The 22,630-nt window shown below is 37.2% G+C and overlaps 1 protein-coding gene across 25 annotated transcripts in view; it reads right to left on the bottom strand.

The window, feature by feature from the left end:
* Positions 1-22,630, bottom strand: part of RIMS1 (regulating synaptic membrane exocytosis 1) — a 641,584-nt gene that overhangs the window by 388,732 nt on the left and 230,222 nt on the right. For all 25 annotated transcript variants that reach the window (XM_073626786.1, XM_073626789.1, XM_073626788.1 and 22 more), the window contains 3 exons: positions 20,535-20,645; positions 7,635-7,734; positions 4,230-4,353 (listed from right to left, as the gene is read on the bottom strand). In XM_073626786.1, coding sequence (XP_073482887.1) covers positions 4,230-4,353; positions 7,635-7,734; positions 20,535-20,645 — 335 coding nt within the window. The remainder of the gene's footprint in view (positions 1-4,229; positions 4,354-7,634; positions 7,735-20,534; positions 20,646-22,630) is intronic.

The raw sequence follows: 22,630 nt of genomic DNA, 5'->3' as shown, positions 1-22,630 counted from the left end.
AACTCAGAGACTTATACCCTGTACACACGGTCGGATTTTCCGACGGAAAATGTGTGATAGGACCTTGTTGTCGGAAATTCCGACCGTGTGTAGGCTCCATCACACATTTTCCATCGGATTTTCCGACACACAAAGTTTGAGAGCAGGCTATAAAATTTTCCGACAACAAAATCCATTTCCGATCGTGTGTACACAAATCCGACGCACAAAGTGCCACGCATGCTCAGAATAAATAAAGAGATGAAAGCTATTGGATACTGCCCCGTTTAGAGTCCTGACATACGTGTTTTACGTCACCGCGTTCAGAACGATCGGATTTTCCGACAACTTTGTGTGACCGTATATATGCAAGACAAGTTTGAGCCAACATCCGTCGGAAAAAATCCTAGGATTTTGTTGTCGGAATGTCCGATCAATGTCCGACCGTGTGTACGGGGCAATACACAGCAGACAGCTACATGTAAGAAGGATTCCTGCATGTATATTTACACACACAATACAGCTCCCTCTGAGCCCATATGTATGTTTGCATACAATATAGAGCTGCCTATGAGCCCTGAATGACTAGGAGTTCTGAGAAAAGATGGTCCGCAACTCCTTGCTTGCTCTTGAAAATCCTGAAAATGTATTGATTCTCCATAAAAGACACAGACAGCAAATGTAAGCGCGTTTCAGCCTTGCAGGCCTTTTTCACTACTACTACTAGGCTGAAACGCGTTTACATTTGCTGTCTGTGTCTTTTATGGAGAATCAATACATTTTTGAAAAGATTAAGGAAGGAGTTGTAGACCATCTTTCTCATGTTGTATATATTCAGAATGTATAATGCGCTAATATTAACCTCCCAGTATAACACGGTGTGATCTCTTAATGATCGATCAGTGAATCATGTGCAAAATATTCAAATGGAGCCTATTATACATAACATAACATCCTTCACCATAACAAAATCCTATAACTAAATAACATGTGATAATAAATTATTGAACACAATTAAAAAGAGAAAAATAAAGATGAGAAATATTAATATAATGAACCACAGTGCACAGGTATCTCAATAGAACAGCATACTGCTGTAAAAAAATATAACGTCTTTGGTGATTTGATGAAAAATGAAAAATATTTCTCATCTTTAGTTTTCTCTTTTTAATTGTGTTCAAAAAATTATTATCACATGTTATTTAGTTATAGGATTTTGTTATGGTGAAGGATGTAATGTTATTTATAATAGGCTCCATTTGAATATTTTGCACATGATTCACTGATCAATCATTAAGAGATCACACCGTGTTATACTGGGAGGTTAATATTAGCGCATTATACATTCAGAATATATACAACACTTTTTGTGTGAAATCAGTTCACATACACAATAATTGCAGCTATATTAATTGGTCATCTTCTAGTATTTGTCACTTATTTATTTATTTACTAGTTCATATCAGCACTTTAGTACATGTTTTTCTTTATTGTTTCATCTTTTCTCATGATTGCTACTGCAGCTGTGCGACTGCCTCTCTGACCCAGGTAGCTCTAAACAATCTTCTGATTATATTGGGTAGTAGCCCACTACTTCTGCTTCGACTCTAGGAGTTCTAGTCTGCAAATTCCAAACTCAGTTCCTGAATCTCAAATTTGCCATGCCACCTTCCACACCACCATATTGGTCAGATAGGATGTACAGTGGGGACAGAAAGTATTCAGACCCTCTTAAATTGTTCACTTTTTGTTATATTGCAGCCATTTGGTAAAATCATTTAAGTTCATTTTTTTCCTCATTAATGTACACACAGCACCCCATATTGACAGAAAAAAACAGAATTGTTGACATTTTTGCAGATTTATTAAAAAAGAAAAACTGAAATATCACATGGTCCTAAGTATTCAGACCCTTTTCTCAGTATTTAGTAGAAGCACCCTTTTGATCTAATACAACCATGAGTCTTTTTGGGAAAGATGCAACAAGTTTTTCACACCTGGATCTGGGGATCCTCTGCCATTCCTTCTTGCAGATCCTCTCCAATTCTGTAAGGTTGGATGGTAAACGTTGGTGGAGAGCCATTTTTAGGTCTCTCCAGAGATGCTCAATTGGGTTTAAGTCAGGGCTCTGGCTGGGCCATTCAAGAACAGTCACGGAGTTGTTGTGAAGCCACTACTTTGTTATTTTAGCTGTGTGCTTAGGGTCATTGTCTTGTTGGAAAGTCAACCTTCGGCCCAGTCTGAGGTCCTGAGCACTCTGGAGAAGGTTTTCATCTAGGATATCCCTGTACTTGTCCGCATTCATCTTTCCCTCGATTGCAACCAGTTGTCCTGTCCCTGCAGCTGAAAAACACCCCCACAGCATGATGCTGCCACCACCATGCTTCACTGTTGGGACTGTATTAGACAGGTGATGAGCAGTGCCTGGTTTTCTCCACACAAACCGCTTAGAATTAAGGTCAAAAAGTTCTATCTTGGTCTCATCAGACCAGAGAATCTTATTTCTCACCATCTTTTAGTCCTTCGGGTGTTTTTTAGCAAACTCCATGCGGGCTTTCATGTGTCTAGCACTGAGGAGAGGCTTCCGTCGGGCCACTCCGCCATGAAGCCCCGAATGGTGGAGGGCTGCAGTGAGGGTTGACTTTCTACAACTTTCTCCCATCTCCCGACTGCATCTCTGGAGCTCAGCCACAGTGATCTTTGGGTTCTTCTTTACCTCTTTCACCAGTGCTCTTCTCCCCCAATAGCTCAGTTTGGCCAGACGGCCAGCTCTAGGAAGGGTTCTGGTCATCCCAAACGTCTTCCATTTAAGGATTATGGAGGCCACTGTGCTCTTAGGAACCTTAAGTGCAGCAGAATTTTTTTGTAACCTTGGCCAGATCTGTGCCTGGCCACAATTCTGTCTCTGAGCTCTTCAGGCAGTTCCTTTGACCTCATGACTCTCATTTGCTCTGACATGCACTGTGAGGTGTAAGGTCTTATATAGACAGGTGTGTGGCTTTCCTAATCAAGTCCAATCAGTATAATCAAACACAGCTGGACTCAAATGAAGGTGTAGAACCATCTCAAGGATGATCAGAAGAAATGGACAGCACCTGAGTTAAATATATGAGTGTCACAGCAAAGAATCTGATTACTTAGGACCATGTGATATTTCAGTTTTTCTTTTTTAATAAATCTGCAAAAATTTCAACAATTCTGTGTTTTTCTGTCAATATGGGGTGCTGTGTGTACATTGAGGAAAAAAATGAACCTAAATGATTTTAGCAAATGGCTGCAATATAACAAGGAGTGAAACATTTAAGGGGGTCTGAACACTTTCTGTCCCCACTGTATATTATAATGATTGATCAAAAATGAGATTCAGAATGCTGGAAAGGCCTAAAGTCTATATTTTCTTTTTATTTTACAGTACATGGGTTTCAAGCTCCTAGATAGCTAGCTCTGGAAAATTTGCCAATATGCATGCAGTCATATGGGTGCCTATTTTAAATGTGTATCTATGGCTTAGAAGCTAATGTGAACACATGTTTACTTTTGTGCCAAGTCAATTTTGAATATTGGCTCATATCTGAGATTTACAAAGTACATTGTTTTCATCAAATTATTTTGTTTCATTATTGAGATACCTGTATCTCTTATTGTATCATATTGATGCTGGAACTATAAGAATTTGTGTGGTATTTGCAGGCTGATCAGGTAAGTATCCTGTTCTTTTTGAAGCTCTGCAGTGCAGAGAGCACACCCGTATCTAAACACCAGGTCATAAAAAAAGTGAGAATACAAAAGTGAAACACACAAAAAAAGTGCACTGGGTGTACACATGGTCTTCCTCCAAAGAGAAAGGACCCTGGCCCTGGTCCCCCATGGTACAGGGCTCCTGACGGGGACTGGGGTACTCGTGGTCCACTCAGCCAAAACTGACTTTAAGGTAAAGCTTTTGGCTGGTGTAAAAATTCCCCCAGTCCCAGCCAAAAGGCCCAGCCCTGGAGGCAGGTGTGAAAAAAAGCATGCAATGGGTGTAGCCACTTTTATAGATAACATTAGCTAAAGTATTAGCTAAAGTAGTAGTGGATGGACAAAGTGATAAGAGTTAACTTAGTGTAGGTTATGGGTTATAGTTAAGGAGTGGAATGTGTTAAATGTTAGGATCCGGTTAGGTGTCGAAGGTTCATTTTTAAAAAATTGTTAGTGTTGTGTGAAAGCTTAGGACCACTGTTTATTTAAAGAATGATATGCATGCCTCTTACCCAATGGGACGGGACACAATGATCTCTACTTGTGGCTCAGATTTTGATTGTAAAATGATATTGTAAACATCTTCATTTGTTGCACCTGGTAAAGGCTTCCCGTTCCATTCTAAAACCTCATCACCTTTAATAAAGGCAAAAAAAACGAAAAAAAAAACGTGCCTTAATACAGGTCACACAGGGATAACCACCAGTGACTTACAACATATAGTTATTAGAAAGCTATCCTACAATTTCAAGTACAGTAAAACCTTGGTTTGAGAGTAACTTGGTTTAAGAGCGTTTTGCAAGACAAGCAAAATTTTTAAATACATTTTGATTTGATATACAAGCGATGTCTTGATACACAAGTAGCGTCATGTCACAACTGAGTATAAAAGAGAAGAAAGGCACCTAAGTGTAGCAATATGGCTACATTTAATGAATGTACAACATTTAGCAACATATTGCTACACTGAGAGGCGCCACTCTCTTCCCTTTTATACTCTGTAGCTCCTTCCGGATTTTGCTTCTAATCCCCTTATGGAGGCTTCCATTTGTGGATAGACATTTTATGGTTACACAACCTATCACATTGCTATAATCTTTTTATATGGACTATAAACTGAAGGACCTATGAATAAATGGTTGTGGAACAAATCATTTGAGTTTCCATTTTTTTCTTATGGTGAAATTGCTTTGATATACAAGTGCTTTGTATTACAAGCATGTTTCTGGAATGAATTATGCTCGCAATCCAAGGTTTTACTGTATACTAAATCCTATATTTCTAAGCTGAAATGGCAGCAGCATTTTTATAACAGTATTAAAAATATATACTTTTATTTTATTAACTTGCTACACAGGAAAAACAATTCTGGACACAGCTACTCTAAAATAAGTGAAGTATAAATTAATTTAAAAAGACCTAACTCTTCAACATTTGCATGAAGATGTGTCTAAGTAGCAAATACACAATTCATTAACCATGACTTGGGTTCCTAAATTGTATTCTTTTATTCAGATCATACAGACACACATGCAAATATTCATACATTAAAACCAGTATCCAGGAATTGTGCATTTTGTTGAGAGTAATTCCTGATGACTTGCTGTCCATCCCACTGTGCTAAAAAACTAAAATGGCAACATGTGCATTATGTTACTGGAAACATTCTTGAGATCATGAGCATTTGGATACAAAATAAACTAGTTAGTACTATTTAATTTCAGCATAACTGGTCAGATGCTTAAATGGGCTCTCAAAGCCCTTTTAGTAAAAAAAAAAAAAAAAAAAAAAAAAAATAGAACTCTTGGGCTAAGTGTATCTCCAATTGAAAATGGAAAAGCAGCAGACCACCGAATACAAGGTCAAGACAGATATAGAGAACATAATAGGTGTGCCATCCCTTTACATCAGCATAAAAGACAACAGATAAGTGTCCCAATCAACTCAACAAATCATTAAGGAAAAATAAACGCGCATTCAGTAAAGTAGGATAAAAAGCCCATGGATGAAATCATACAATTCTTGTTCTTATGTGATGTGCCAAAATATACTCCATTCTTGGGACAGCACACCATTAATGTGTCCAAACTTCTTACCAGATCTTTTAATGCCATCATAAATGACAAAAAGGAAAATTCACAGCAAGCATAAAGGAAAAATAAGGATAAGCCCCATTGTGTAATACTGTGTAAACCAATTACATTTATTAAAAGAATAAAACTCATAACATGTTTGAAAGACCAGGCACGTAAAGCACCACTGAGTGGAGTGTATTTTGCCACATCACATACAGACTTTTTATCTTACTTTATTCACATTTAACTACCTCAATACCAGACACTTTTACCCCCTTCCTGCTCAGGAAATTGTTAAGTTTTCAGTGCTGTCACACTTTGAAAATTACTCAGTCACGCAACACTGTACCCAAATAAAAATGTTCATTTTTTTGAGACAGTTACAGCTTTCTTTAAGATCCTCCTCTTCTCTGGCCCCCTGCTGGTGCTTCTGGCTCCTCCCCCTTGCTGAGTGACCCCAGAGCTATCTGCCTGCTCTAGGGGCACTCGTGTGTGCTAGTTTCCGAGCTGCCTCTCTGTGTCTACACAGAGCACAAACAGAGCATGGCCCCCTCCTCACTGGCTGTGATTGACAATAGAGCGAGCCACGGCTCCCACTGCTGTGTCATAGCCAATGAGGAGGGAGAGGCAGTGTATAATATTTAATCTGTGTGAAAAGTATAGAGTCTACAAACTATGGTATATATATTTCTTGAGGCCCTAAAATGCCAGGACAGTACAAATACCCACAAATTACCCCTTTTTGGAAAGCAGATAGTCCACATCCAAGGTATTTAGTAAGAGAAATGATAACTTTTTTGAAGTTGTAATCTTTCATTACAATTTTTTGGAAAATTAAGAAATTAAATATAACTTGTTCTTATATTCACAAAGTTATTATTTTAATTAGTTATGTCTCACTCACAGCATAGGCATACTTATAATTATACCCCAAAACACATTCTGCTATGCCTCCCAAGTATGGGCATACCACATGAGTCAGACTTTTTCCCAACCTAGATGCATAGAGTAGCCCAGAATTCAAGGAGAACCTTAGGACTTTTAAGGAGCATAAATTATGCATCAAATTTCCTCACTAGCTATCACATTTTTTGGAGGCTCTGAAACACCAGGACAATGAAAACTCCCACCAAATGACACCATTTTGAAATCAAACACTTCAAGGTATTTTCTAAGAGGCCTAATGAGTCTTTTAAAAATTTGTTTGCTTTTTTGCCACAAGTTTTTGGAAAATGCAGGAAAGAAAATGAAAATGTATTTTTAATACACAAAGTTGTCAATTAATAGGGTATTTCAAACACACATCATAGGCACAGATATAATTACACCAGAAAGCAAATTCTACTCCTCCTGAGTATGGGGATACCACATGTGTAAAACTTTTTCACAGCCTAGCCACATAGAGGGGCCCAAAATCCAAGGAGCCCTTTTTTAGGGGCATAAATTAAGCATCTAATTTCCTAACTACCTATCACAGTTTTGGAGGCCCAGGAAGACCAGCACAAAGGAAACACACAAAATGACCACATTTTGGAAAGCAAACACCTCCAGGTATTTTTTAAGCGGTATGGTGAGTCTTTGGAGGACTTTATTTTTTTGCCACAAGTTTTTGGAAAATACTATTTTCAAAATATCATAGTAATTACACTGATTGGAAATACAGCTCTGAAGCTACAGGCATCTGGCGTTGTTATAATTAACAAAAAAATATTTGCCTATTTCATTGATACATTGAATTTCATCCCTAGTATTGGATGTCCATGCAACACTGTAGACAATTAATGGTTAATTGTAATACCCATAATATTACATGTAAGCAGACATGAAGCCTTATGGAAATACCTGCTCTTAAATGGCCTACAACATCTGCAAGGCTTCCCTTCTTGACTTTGGTGATGAAGGCACCAAGGCGTCCTGTTTCGGTCATTTTACCTCCAACAACCTGAGTATATCATTTATAAACACAATTAGAACAATAAGGGGGAAAAACAGTTATGAAATGGATTAACAAATATACAAAAATGTATCAATTAAAAAAAACAGTACCCCAGCTAACAGTGGTCTAATTGATTTATAAAAAAGATTATCAACAAACTACACTGACTTTCTACAAAAATAGCAAATGATCTGAATGCACCATGTAGTCAAATAAAACCAATAAATATTCCTTACTGATTAAGAAAGGCAACAGTGAGGTTCATGCAATTTTAACTTGCTAGCAACTACAGTCGCTACAGATCATTGCTATATTCCAAATATCAAAAGGTATATGACAATAGCCTAAAGAGCAGAGAATACATGCTTGAGTTGGGTACATTATCACATTAGATTTTACTGCGGGCCCCTTACTCAACGCTAAGGCCACATTGTATGCACAGTACAGAACTTAGAATCTGTACATTAAAATAGAAAACTATCCCTCATATACTCAGAACATTCATAGGGAAGGCAACCTTTTAAATGTAGTTGTAGTTTGCACAAAGTTGTTTTAATTTTTGGAAGATGATGGAGAGTTTAAAGGAAGACTGTCATGAGATATTAATGAAGGCTGCCATTATTGAACTCTCTTTTGAGAATGCTAGTTCCTGGCTGTCAATCTGATGGTTTGACATAAATGTTGTCTGAGTCTCTGACCTGGACCCAGTATAAAAATAGATACTTCTGACCTTTTTCTGACACTCATTTACAAGAATGCCTCTTCTGGGACCGTGGGTAAAATATCTGACCGAAGTCAGACACAGCTGGGCATCTAGCAATTTTAGAGCAAGGCCAGCAATAGCAGCATCCATACTTCTCTCACGATAGAGTCACTTTAAGGATAACAGTACTTTTACTCATAATGTAAAACAATTGTCGTTTTACATAATTTCTAGATCCTGTCCCCTGGGACAGCCTGTAAAATCACACACAGCAAACACAGAAAAAAGATGCTGAGCAGGGGTATTCTCTTCTCCCATGTGACTAGTCTCACACAGCACTGTACATACATACCGATTTGTAATAATATCACTGAACCCTAACAAGGGAAGTCTGCCATTAGGCTGACACATGCAGTACTGCAGTCTCAGCAAGCTTATATCAGTAGTGCAGACACAGTCAGGTTAAAGTATTTAGAATACTGGTCAGATGTCAGTTAAATGCAGAACAGGCACCCATTGAGTGTTAGCATTTATGTATGCTGGAGTATAGGATGACCCCTACATATGTACACAGAAAGAGGTCATCTTTAATAAAACCACACTGAGACTCAAAACTGGAGCATGCAGAAGCAAGGTAAACTTGCAGATAAACAATTATAGTATATATGTTTTTTTTCATAATATCCACTGGCCAATTATGCCTCCCTGTCCTAAACAAAAGTATAGGTATTCCTTCGATCACTTACTGATTTGTTAATCCTTTATTTCCATAATCCACCCTCCTGCTACAGCAATTATGTTAAGCAAAGTAGCCCACCTTTATTCCATTTAGAGCAGTTGTTATTATAAAAAAATGTATTGTGATTGGCTGCAAGTTAACAAGTTCTGCTACTGCAAGACATTTCAAATGATTTTACAATACAAAAGATTCTTCCAAAAAAAAAAAAAAGCTCTTTTTTAGTATATTGTATTTTCTTTTAATGTGCAGTGAGATGCTGTACTTGAAATATTATGAGCACTTACATTTTGTCTTTAGAGAACATAAATCATGAATACTTTAATATTACAAAATTTAAGTAATGAACTCGTATTTAAAAAATAAGTTGTAAAAAATATTAGTAATGTTGTACATAATGTAGTCATTAAAAATAAGTGGAATATTATTAAAAAAAATATGACTTAGAAACACCCTCAGTAGTGATGATCTCTAGGATTAAGCCCTGTACTGGTGATGACATCACAGGCTCTGCATCAGGGAGGCACCTGTGTCATCTCGAAATGCACTGTTCTGTTTTGGTGCATTTTTATTCTTTAAATAAAGTTTTGGTTTTAATGAGATGGAAAGCATGATGATGGTTTTTATTTTTTGATTTGAGGAGCTCACTATCTGGGAAAAGGTATTACTTCTCCTACTTTGCCAAAATGGGGGATTTACAAAGAGTTAGTCTGGTGGTAAATTTGGAGAGATCTCAAAGGGGTGTTTAAAGTCCTTTAAAGGGGAACATGCATTGCGACTTATTTATACATATAGGTCAACATCTCCAGGTGAGAGAACAGAGTGAAAGGTGGTGAAGCACACATAGGATGAAAAATATTCATGAGCACATATGTGGAGATTTATTCATTTACATGGATCAGGGGAAAAAATTACTATTAATAATATTCTATAGTCTATAGAACATCCTGTATGTATAAGTATAATAGTAATTGTCAGAACGTAAGGTATTTTTTTTTGTGTTTGTTCATACGGTTGCGCTGCACTTTATAACGGTTATAAAGGTTATATGGTCTTTAGAACTGATCATTTGGTACTTAGCTTCCTCCGTCTGTGTAAACTTCTAATGTCAGGTGTGTCCCGCTCCTGTGGGACAATTTCCCAACTTTGTGTTTGGTGCCTGGATCTGTGACAAGAACCAACGCCTACCTGCATCTGAAGTGCATTTCATTTTATTTTATGACTCCTTAAGATTATTCCCAGTCAGGTTTTAAATGCCGTCTGTGTCCCCAAAGAGGAGATATCTCACCTCTTCATGTTCTCTCTAACACCAGCCAACTTGACAGGAACAACGCTACTAGAAAATGTGTTTTTATTGCCACTTGTTTCCCCATTGGGGCTTCACTCTCATTTCCTGTTCTGTCAGGCACCCATCAAACAAGGAGTAGAAAGATTTTTGTAGTGTGGACTACAGCTATTAATAGCATTACAATTTACCCAACAGAGTTGAAAGTCTAGAAATGATAAATACACTTCCAAACAAAGTCAAGGACAGTTATCCAGCATCATTTCCACTCTCACTTGCCTGTCTGAGGTTACTATAGTTTTCTTCTTTCTGATTTTATCAGCAAAAACGGAAAAACAAATGCCACCCATGGTAATGCAGCATGGATACATTTTAAGCCCAACTTCGAGCTATTTCTTTTTTAAATGTTCCCTGGACCCCCTAAAAAATACACTGGCTATGTCAGGATCTGGATCACCTGCTGGTGTCACTGTGCTTCCCAGAGTGGAAGGATGTAGTTTTGGTATCCAACAGCGGTGTTTCCCAGCAGCCACCAGATCCCAGTAATACATTTCCACCTGATGCTGGCTGCTGGGATGGAATTTACTGAAGGTAAACCTCTACTATTACCTCTTGCTCCAGTGTTTTGCTCTGCTGCCAGAGATTGCGTGCCATTTATTCTGATCCCGACCCTGATCTTGCTCCTACCCTGTGTCCTGCACCCTGCTGCCTTATACCTGATCTCCCTTGTTCCTGAACCCGGTTTTGGTTCCCCCTTCCCATCTGCTCCCTGCTACTCCAGTTTCCCCCTGCTTTTCTGTGTTCCCCACTTTTGGAAATATATTGTATATAGTTCGTTGTTAGTCTTTCTTTTTGTTAGGTTGATTAGTTAAATATTCTGTCACTGTTGCTGTGTGCTGGTGTTTGGATGGATTTTGTTTTACTGTAATTAAATCTCACTTAAAGCATATTCAGTCTGGTCCCAGTCTCCTGGGAGGGGACAGGACGGTGTGTGAGACGGCAGAGCGTTCTCAGCAATGGAAGGGACACATCAGCTCAGCATTTTTAATATGTATGAATTTTGGCATATACAGAGTGGTGCACTGTAGCACCCACTAAATGTGAGTACCCTATTAAAGGAAAGTTTGTTACTTTTTAATAAATATGTGTAACGGTATCACACTATCCAGTTTCCTATGTTGTACTTTATATGGAAAAACGCACAAGCAACCAGCCAAGGATCTGAGTGCAGATATTGAACCCAAAGGTGGTTTAAAAGCGTGTTCTGACCAAGCTTAGTTGCGAGGTCACACGCTCTAAGGTCAAAGAGGAGGGAATACTCCTGAGTGGGACTTTATAATCACTACCACATATAGGAAATATAAGTGTAGAAAATTTTATTCAGAAAAAAACATTAAAAAAAAAAAAAACATGAAAAATACATATCATATTGAGAACACAGTAATACATAGATTTGGGTATGTTAAAAAACCATCAATGAAAGATCGTGTAGTTTCCCTGAACCATCTGAATAAAATTTTCTATACTTATATTTCCTATATGTGGTAGTGTCTATAAAGTCCCACTCGGGTATTCCATTCTCTTCTACGATTCATTGGGCTGTGGCACACCCGTCTATGGTATTCCCTGTCAGATTCTCCTCCTCTTTTTGCACGCTCAGTGCATATACCAAAGGGGGAGCACAAAAGTGGACACGAGCACATGTTTTTTTACCATTTTCCTTGTCAAAATATTTTATTATATATTATTGTAGTATGGAAATAACATTGTACAATTGACATATAGTAGTTATAATACAGTCTTATAGAAGATGGTTAAGTATAATTACATAAGTAATCAAATATTGCTTCCATAGAAACAATATATTAATATTAAGAACAAATTAAAATGTTAATGATAATACATAAACCTTGTTCAAGATATTATATACTATTGTATTAGTAATAGACTTTTATTACAATCTTAACAGTTTTAAAGAGACTGTTGATTGGAAAATATGAAAATAAAAAATATATAAATAAGACAGTAAAGGTATTATGAAATCAAAAAATATACCATAAAATAAAAAAAATAAAAAATAATTTCAAAGAAAGAGGAAAGGACGTGGAGAAGAGAAGGTAGAGTGGAGAGGTCCGCGAGGTAAGACCATAATTTATTACTACTATTTAAAGAAGCATACATATTAAAATTCTTCATTCAAGTTACCACGGCAATAGTACTTGATTATCAAAGGTTTGTGGTATAGTATAATTTATCCAAGGTTGCCACGTTCTTTCAAACTTAGGGATTGTGTCCATGTCAATAGCTATCATTTTAGCATGGGTCATAGTATTGTTCATTTTAACTAATGCTTCTTTTACGATTAGATTAGAAGTTTTCCATGCTCTTGCTAATGTTTGTTTCGCCGCTGTAAATAGATGCATTAGTAATTTGAATTGGGCATGTGTTATATTTTCAGGTTTCAGATTAATTAGTGCTATTGCTGGATCAAAGAGAATGATCTTATCAAATAATTTAGATGCTATATTAAAAATTTCTTTCCAATATATTTGAGCTTTTGGACACAACCACCAATGTGAAACAACGTTCCCAATTCAGCGCATCCCCTAAAACATTGTGCTGAATAGTTTGGTACATATTTTGCCACTCTGGCTGGTACTAAGTACCATCTTGTTAACACTTTATAGCTTGCTTCAAGCGCCAATATATTAAGTGATGCTGCTTTAGTTGAGGACCATATTTGATTCCATTCAGATCTATCCAGTTTTCTATTCAAGTCTTTTTCCCATTTCTGTATATATTGTGGTTCATTATGACTAGTATGAGCCAATGCGTGTGAATATAGTACAGAAATAGTACCTCTAGAATGTGGGTTATTCTTACAAATAGCTTCAAAAGTGGACAAGTGGGTTAGAGAAGTTACAGTATTTAATAATGGTGGGAAAAAGTTTTTGATTTGGAGGTATCTGAACAACTCCGATTGTGGTATATTATACATTTCACATAAATTCGGAAAAGAAATGAATGATGAAGAATTTACAAATTTGTACATATGAATTACATCTCTAGATGTCCATTCTTTGAAGGATTTGGGGTATACCCATGCAGGGTAAAAAGCAGGATTTTTGGAAAAAGAGAGTAAAGGATTATGTAAGGATTGTAATTGATTTTTATATTTAAATCTATCCCAAAGGGAAATAAAATGCTTGGTAACCGGGTTTCGTATTTTTATGCAATGTTTTGAAGACAACCAGAGTAAGTTGGAAATAGAAATAGGATCACATTCGGCAGCTTCAATAGATACCCAAAGTGGAACTTCGTACTGAGCATGATATTTTGCAATACTTGCTAAATGAGCAGCCCTGTAATATTAGGACACCCTAAGCCCCCATTTGTTTTAGTTAAATAAAGTGTCTTTTGCTGAATTCGTGGTTTGGAAGATCCCCAGATGAATGACATTGTTTTCCTTTGTATAATTCTCAGATAATGTGTTGGGATTGGAATTGGTAAAACTCTAAACAAATAAAGTAATTTAGGTAACAATGTCATTTTGATGGCATTTATTCTTCCAAACCACGAAATTGGAAGGTGAGACCAAGAATCAATCATATTTGATACATTTTTCAATGCCTGAGGATAGTTGGCTGAAAATAAATCAGATAATAATGTTAAGTAAAGTTGTACACCGAGGTATGGGATTGATTTGTCATTACATATAAATGGGAGGCCAATTTTTGCGGAAGATAGTTCCAGATTCGAAAGGGATATATTTAGAGCTAGACATTTTTTTGGATTAATGTAAAGACCTGAAATTTCAGCAAAATTATTGAGAGTTGGCATAAGATTAGGGCCAGACACTTGTGGTGAGGAAAGAAATAAGAGAATGTCATCAGCGAATAAACAAAGTTTATAATGATAACCTGCTATTTCGATTCCAGTAATTGTAGGTTCATTTCTAATTTTTTGTGCTAGTGGTTCTATAAGAAGGGCGAAAAATAAAGGAGAGAGTGGGCATCCCTGTCTAGTACCTCTTTCAATACCAAAAGAGTCAGATTTGTAACCAGCATATTTGACGTATGCTTTTGGTTTGTTGTACAATGCAAATATCCAATTAGTGTAGTTTGGACCAAAACCCCATTTCTGTAATGTATATTTCATATAGTTCCAGGAGATAGAGTCAAAGGCTCTTTTGATATCAAGGGAGAGAAAACAAGCAGGAATATTGCGTGTTTTTGCAATGTGTGCCAACAGGACTGCTCTACGTATATTGTCACTAGCCTGACGTGAAGGCATGAAGCCTACCTGGTCTCTATGAATAAGTGTGCCAATAATCTTTTTTAGCCGAGCTGCTAAAATTTTCGCTAATATCTTAATATCAATGTTTAACATAGATATAGGACGATAGTTTATACTAAGGGAGTCATCTGATTGTGGCTTCGGGATCATACAGATAGTAGCCATTAAGGACTCTTGATGGAATGATTTGTTATTTAAGAGGTCATTGAACGCTTCTGCGAGTATAGGAGAAATAATATCACTGTAACTTTTATAATACAACGCTGAATATTCGTCAGGACCCTGTCTTTTATTTGCTTTTAAATCCTTAATGGCTTCTGTAACATCTTTAACTGTAATATTGTTTTCTAATTGTGTTTTTTGTGTTTCAGTCAATTGAGGGATATTTATTTGGGAGAAAAAAGAATCTGCCTCATCAGTGTTGAATGTATTTGTTTCAGTATATAGATCTTTTAGATGTGATTTGAATTTCTGTACTATTTTTTGTGGATTACTAGTGTATACATTATTAGCCATTTTAAGTTTTATAGGTTTGAAAGATTTATTAATGGTTTTTAATGCCTTAGCTAGTAATGTACCATGTTTGTTAGATTTTACATATAAAGTATGTTTAATTCTACGAATTGATTTATCAGCGGAATTTGTGAGAAAGAGATCGTATTCTAGGCATGTTTTTTCTAATCGAGTTCTAGCAGAATGAGTGGGATTATTTTGAAAGGACATAAACGCTGAGTTAAATTCCATTTCTAATCGTTTTGTCAAATTTCTACCCTCTCTTTTAAGAATTCCAGATTGTTGTTGAAAAATACCTCTAAGGACAGGCTTATGAGCTTCCCATAGTGTAAGAGAGGATATGTCTACATTGGTATTGATCTTTAAATAATCCTTTAATGCTAATTCAATGGTTTTGCGGTGAGTCGGATGTTTAAGTAGTGTGTCAGGGAGATACCAAGTAGAGTCATGAGCTCTAGGTATAATAGAAGCAATAGTGGTACATACAGCATTATGATCTGACCAAGGAATGGGAATGATGTTGGACATAATTATTTCTGGTACCATACCTATTGTTATAAATATATGGTCTATACGGCTAAATGTTTTATGCGGATTTGAAAAATATGTGTAATTTCTTTTTGTTGAATTAGATTCTCTCCAAGAATCAATCAATTTGTGTTTGGAAAGAAGCTGAGAAAGAGACCATTTAGTTTTGTTTTTTGGTGTGGTATATGGGGTTTTATCTAGAAAAGGGAGTAGTACATGATTGGAATCACCACACACAAAGATGGAACCCATTTTGTGTGTAATTATAACTTGAAAAAGATGTGATAAAAATGATAGAGGTTGACGGTTGGGGGCGTAATAAGAAACCACAGTTATAGGGGTGTCCATTAAATATCCTGTTAGTATTAAATAACGTCCTTCTGGATCTTTGATTTCAGAGTATAACGTGAATGGTGTAGTACGATGGAATGCTATGAGAGTACCTCGTTTTTTGATGTTAGCTGAAGCTGTAAACACTTGTGGGTAGGATTTACTGAAAAAGGTGGGAGTTGTAGTTTGTGTAAAATGTGTTTCTTGGAGACATACAATATGTGCCTTTTTAGCTTGAAAGGACCTAAATGCTTTTGTTCCCTTGTGCGGGACATTGAAACCTTGGACATTTAGTGAAAATATATTTAAAGGAGCCATGTCAGAAGGTTCCGCCTGCTAAATATAGTTTATGAGATAAACTTAGTTCAGTGATAATTGGACTTACCTTCGCGGACAGGAAAGAGAGAAAAGGATAAGAAAGTTCAGTATAATCTAACTTAAAAAAGAAAATAGAAACATAAATTGTTATATAGCATGCTAGTACAGTAAAAACACATAAGAGTACAAAGATTGCCCGTGATGAGGAGTAAAACTCCCCATCAGGGGATAAAGAACCTTCTTTGAGTCCCCACATAATAATGTGGGGATCCGAGGAAACCAGGTTGAGGCACATGAAGCATCCGTGCACTAGGGAGTCGCCTAAGAAGTATAATGTACATCTCAGGGATGTAATAGTTCTAGCCCTATCTATATATTTCAGAGTCACATATATATTAAGGTTTAAGATAATATAATAAGAAATGAAATGAGAGGAGAAATCCCTCAGAAATATATCTTATAAAGCTAAAGTAATGAAAAAAGATTATTCACAGTATTGATGTAACCAAAGTTTGTTCAGGACATTGAAAATGAGATACTCACAAACTTTGTTATTTGGTTACAAAACTGAAGATTACTATATAATTACAAAGTAACTCTCGAAACTGCTACTAGATAACAATAACAAATGGAAGACCTATAACTACTTAGTTCATAAGCAATAGTGGATCTTAGGCTGAGAAATGAAAAGGAAAATTTACAATATTTCAGATAGGAATTTAAACAAATATTTGATTTGAGCTACAGATTCAATAAGTATTGACATTGAATCTGAAGATAAAATAAAAATAAAAATAAAAAATAAAAAATAAAAGGGATCAAATAGAATAATAAATTATTGCTAAAAAAAACTTTTAGAAATAATTCATCGAGATAAATTAATTTATTTAGCATTTTTAATGCATCTCAATTTTGATATGTATATCCTGTTGTTTATGTGGGATAATATGCAAAATTAAAGCATCCCTTAAATTTTCCTTAGCCCTAAAAATGTATTATTTTAATAAAAATTGAAGAATTTTATGTTATGCATGAGTTTCTTCAGTCCATGGAGTCATCTTGTCCTTGGGGTGAAGTTGCAAATCTACCTCTTTTATGCGAGTGATAATTTCCATTTCTTGCCTCAGAATGTGTTGCATTGTGGATGGAGGAGGCTGAAGCTGACCTTCTTCTTGAAGCAGTGTTAGATGAATTCCCATCAATCAAATTGAGGTCTTGAAGTGCTTGTTGGAGTTCATCAGCTGTTCTGCAGGAGACTCTAGTGCCTTGGTGGGTGAATCTTACAGAAAAAGGGAAGCCCCATTGGTATTTTATATTATGGTGTTGTAATTCCATTAATTGTGGTTTCATTAATCTCCTCTTAGTTATTGTTAACTGGGAGAGATCAGCAAAGAGTTGGTAATTATTTCCTTGAAACGTGAGATTGTTTTTTTCTCTAGCTGCATTTAAGAGCTGTTCCTTTGTCCGATAAAAATGGAATTTTGCTATTATATCACGCGGGGGTCCATCCACTTTTTTGGGCATGAGAGCCCTATGCACTCTGTCCATTTCCATTCTTTCTAATGGTATTCCTGGCTGTAGTTCTTGGCATAATGCTGTTATAGTTGCTTGAAGATCTATGACCGATTCTGGTATCCCTCTGAATCGCAGGTTTGATCTTCTGGCGCGATTCTCATAATCTTCCAGTCTGTTCTACAATGTTACATTTTCTTCCTTCAGGAGGTCAATTTCAGTTATAAATTCTTGGTTAGTGCTTTCAATTTCCTCCATTTTAAGCTCCAATGAGGCTGTGCGTTGTCCCAGTTCTCTAATTTCTTTGGTTAAATTATTAGTTATTTGCTCTGAGGTTTTCTTTAAAGCTTTATTAAGCATTTTTTCAAATTGTTTCATTATGCTAGTGGGAACTGCAGACTCTTGAATTGTTGAATGTGATACAGTTAAATCAGTCTCTGAGTCAGAGTCCCCAGGGGAGATAAGTTGTGACATCTTAGGCTTATTACTCTTCTCTGAGGTAAATTTGCATGAGGTGACTGGCGCTTTTTTTGTGGTATTCCTCACTTGTGTGCCGCGATTAGGGGTCTGTTTTGTCTTATTTCTGGCACCCCCCAGCACCATTTTAGTATTAAAATGTTCCCCTCACCTCTCAGGAGTAAATGCCTTAGTCTATTATAATTTTCTGACGGCGGGCTGTCTGTGTGTGTCGGCTTTCTTCCCCTCACGGAGCGGAGCTCTAGCCTGACATGTCCGTCCCGCTATCCTCCGCGCATGCGCCTCCGTTTTTTACAAAAACAAATTTTCAATAAGAATCAGAAGGACTAAATTGTAATAGACTATGTTTTTTTTATGCACATCAATGCATGAAGATTTCTGCACAAAAGCACTTTAATACACTATATCTATTTTTGTATTATTTAAGCACTTTATTTAAATACTGTTATACATATACATATATAGGTGGATGCACTTTATATAGATTTATATGCAATTTTCTCATGTTGTTACGAGGTATAATCACGAAATATTGCAGCATATATACATGTTTATTTTATCTAAGGCGATATTAACACATGACATTACCTGGAAAAGCGCAGCATGACATTTGATTGTTTACTGGGTTAGCACAAGCATATGGGACGTGATTAGTGCTAGCAGCTGTGCAGAATATCAATTTAGTTATATATATGGTAGCTCGTAATAATTTGTTCAATATTTATCCTAAGTGAAGCTACACAGATTTGGCCATACCTGTTGCTGATTCCAGACAGGCTGCAACACTAACCTAAAGTTTAGAACTGCTCCCCACAAAATATTTTCTTCAATGTAAGATGTTCTGCATCACTCAGGACAGAATATACCATATTTATTGGCGTATAAAATCAGGGGGAAATCGTGTGTGCATGTTATACGCCGATCCCTGCTACTCGAAGTAGGAGGGGACGAGCGCCGCTGGATGACACAAAGCCGCGATCTCCTGTGTATCCGGCACTGTCACACACAGTCCCCCCCTGGCCCGGCATTGGACCACTGCTCTGTCCATCATATGAGCCGGGCGGGACTGTGAGTGACTGAGCGCTGGATACACAGGAGATCGCGGATCTGTGTCATCCAGCACTGGCGCAGCTGCAATCATCTGCAAAGGTGAGTCTGCAGATGTATTTTAAACAGGCTGCAATCATGGGCATGCTAGAGGCTGCAGATGGGCATGTTAGAGGCTGCAATAATGGGCACATTAGAGGCTGCATATGGGCATGTTAGAGGCTGCAGATGGGCATGTTAGAGGCTGTAATAATGGGCACATTAGAGGCTGCAGATGGGCATGTTAGAGGCTGCAGATGGGCACTAAACAGGCTGCAATAATGGGCACAATTGAGGCTGCAGATGGGCATGTTAGGGGCTGCAGATAGGCACTAAACAGGCTGCAATAATGGGCATATTAGAGGCTGCAGATGGGCACTGGTGAGGCTGCAGAGCACTGACCCTTATTTAAAAAAGTAAGTTTTTTTTCTGAAACTTCCCTCTTAAAGTTAAGGTGCGTGTTATATGCCAGTGCGTGTTATACGCCAAGAAATACGGTAAGTGCAGGGAGTCATAGCCCCCCCGGTGCCCTGCACTTTTAATGCATTGATGCATCATCTAAGACATCATTAGCATCAATCATAAAGGACAACCCATCACTGGAAGAAGACCAAAGAGGGAAACAGCCCAGTCATCATTTAAATGGTCTGAAGACATCAGAAAATAGTAAGTTAAATAAAACAAAAAACATAAAATACCACTGGGTGGGAAGGTGGGGGGCACTGGGGTGGACATAAAGCTCAAACTTAGACTTACTACAAACATTGTAAGCATTGTCTTGTTTTCTACATTTTGTTAAATAGTATAGGTGCCCTTTAAAGACGGAGCATCTCTTGATTGTGTACTTATTATCTATAATATGCTGTAAAGAGTGGCAAAGGAATACATAGAAATAATCTTCTATGTGGCAGAAGTCTTGAATGTCATTTATATTGTTCTAAATTCAAAAATATAAATTGTTTATGTGTTCTGCATCTAGAACATTAATAAAACCACTGCAACTTTAAAAGGGATGTGCTTACTTTCAGTCCCAGAAGTGCTCCTGATTCCTTCGGCATACTTGTTCTCTTATTAAGAATAACACGTCCAATTAAACGATCACCCTCCTTTGAAGGCTGCCAGGTTACAGGATGCTGAATAAGATGATTAAATACAAACACAGAATGTATTTGGTATTCTTTTCTTTGTTTCAACAGTCAATTTCAGGAGCATTTTATCTCATAGTGACACATTTTGCTGAGCCAACTGGTTCAGAAAGCAAAGGACAGTTAGTTATACAAGGCAAACTAATTTAAACAAAGTTTAAAGAACATATTAATGGAAATATACATTTATTAGTTATTACAAATAAAACTGACATGTATATAATGGTCATATTTCATACCACGTTATTATGAATCACAATATGTTGCCATAAAATAATAAATCTGTCACATTTTAATGCAGTATAAGCATTAAAGTGGAATTCCAGGATTGATCTAACTAAGCTTAAACCTCCTCCCACTGCCCTTCTAACCCCTATACTAACTACCCTGTAAAAGGAAAATGCCGAAGATGACACTCCGCTCCAGTCATGTTATCTCCCAGTGGTCAGCTTCAGGGGAGAGAAAATATCAGCAACAATGCCCCCTCCCTCCCATGCTGAATCATGAATGAACTGTGATTAAACACACTTTTTTGGAAAGCTGAGTTAAATTTCACTTGCCACACCCAGACCTGTTGAATCAAGAAATCACATAAATAGAAGCTGTCTGACAAAGTGAAGCACGCTAACAGGTCATGGAACCACGGGGAGAGCCATTATCCACAAATGGAGATAACTTGGAACAGTGGTGAACCTTCCCAGGAGTGGCCGGCCTACAAAAATTACTCCAAGAGCATGACGACGACTCATCCAGGAGGTCATAAAAGAACCCAGAACAACATCTAAAGAACTGCAGGCCTCACTTGCCTCAGGTAAGATCAGTGTTAATGATTCAACAATAAGAAAGAGACTGGGCAAAAATGGCATCCATGGGAGAGTTCCAAGGCAAAAAGCCACTGCTGACCAAAATGAACACAAAGGTTCATCATACCAGTAAAATATGGTGGTGGTAGCATGATGGTCTGGGGCTGCTTTGCAGCTTCAGGACCTGGACGACTTACCATAATTGATGGAACCATGAATTCTGAGCTCTACCAGAAAATTCTAAAGGAGAATGTCCAGCCATCAGTTTGTGACCTCAAGCTCAAGTGCACTTGGGTTATGCAGCAGGACAATGATCCGAAACACAACAGCAAGTTCACCTCCAAATGGTTCAGATAAAGCAAACTTTAGGTTTTAGGCCCCTTTCACACTGAGGCGCTTCCAAACTGCCAGTAAAACACTGAGCGCTTTTGAAGAGTTTTTCAGGCGCTTTTGAAGAGCTTTCCATTCATTTCAATGGAGAGGGGTGTTTTTTCACTGCCCTGCTAGTGCACTGCCCCAGTATGAAAGCATTCATTGATTTTAACGTGAGCTTTTCAGGCGCTTTTTTTTAGCGTGAAAGTGCCTGAAAAGCGCCTCGGTGTGAAAGGGGTCCTAGGGTGGCCTAGTCAAAGCCCGGACTTTAATCCAATTGAGATGCTGTATCATGACCTTACACAGGCCATTCATGCTGGAAAATCCTCCAATGTGGCTGAATTAAAACAATTCTGCAAAGAAGAGTGGCCCAAAATTGCCAGTTATCGCAAACACTTGATTGAAGTTGTTGCCGCCAAGGGTGGCACAACCAGTTATTAGGATTAGGGGGCAATTACTTTTTCACATAAAGCCAGGCAGGTTTGGAGCTTTTTTCCCTTAATAAATGAAACCATCATTTAAAAACTGCATTTTGTATTTACTCGGGTTATCTTTATGTAGAAATAAAATTTTTCTGATGATCTAAGTCATTTAAGTGTGACAAATATGCAAAAAAATTAAAAATCAGAAAGGGGCAAATACTTTTTCACAGCATTGTAAATACCTAAATGAAATATAACAAATAATGTTTAATTTATTTAAAACGTGACAAAACTGTTTACACTTTACTTCAATGTTTTAGCTAATATACAAAGCAGAGTATACTTCTGCAACCAAAACCAACACTGCCATATGCCA

This window comes from Aquarana catesbeiana, linkage group LG04 (assembly GCF_042186555.1).
Source record: "Aquarana catesbeiana isolate 2022-GZ linkage group LG04, ASM4218655v1, whole genome shotgun sequence".
NCBI classification, from domain to species: domain Eukaryota; kingdom Metazoa; phylum Chordata; class Amphibia; order Anura; family Ranidae; genus Aquarana; species Aquarana catesbeiana.
The sequence above is the reverse complement of the archived record's forward strand: the minus strand, read 5'-3'. Positions and strand labels throughout refer to the sequence as shown.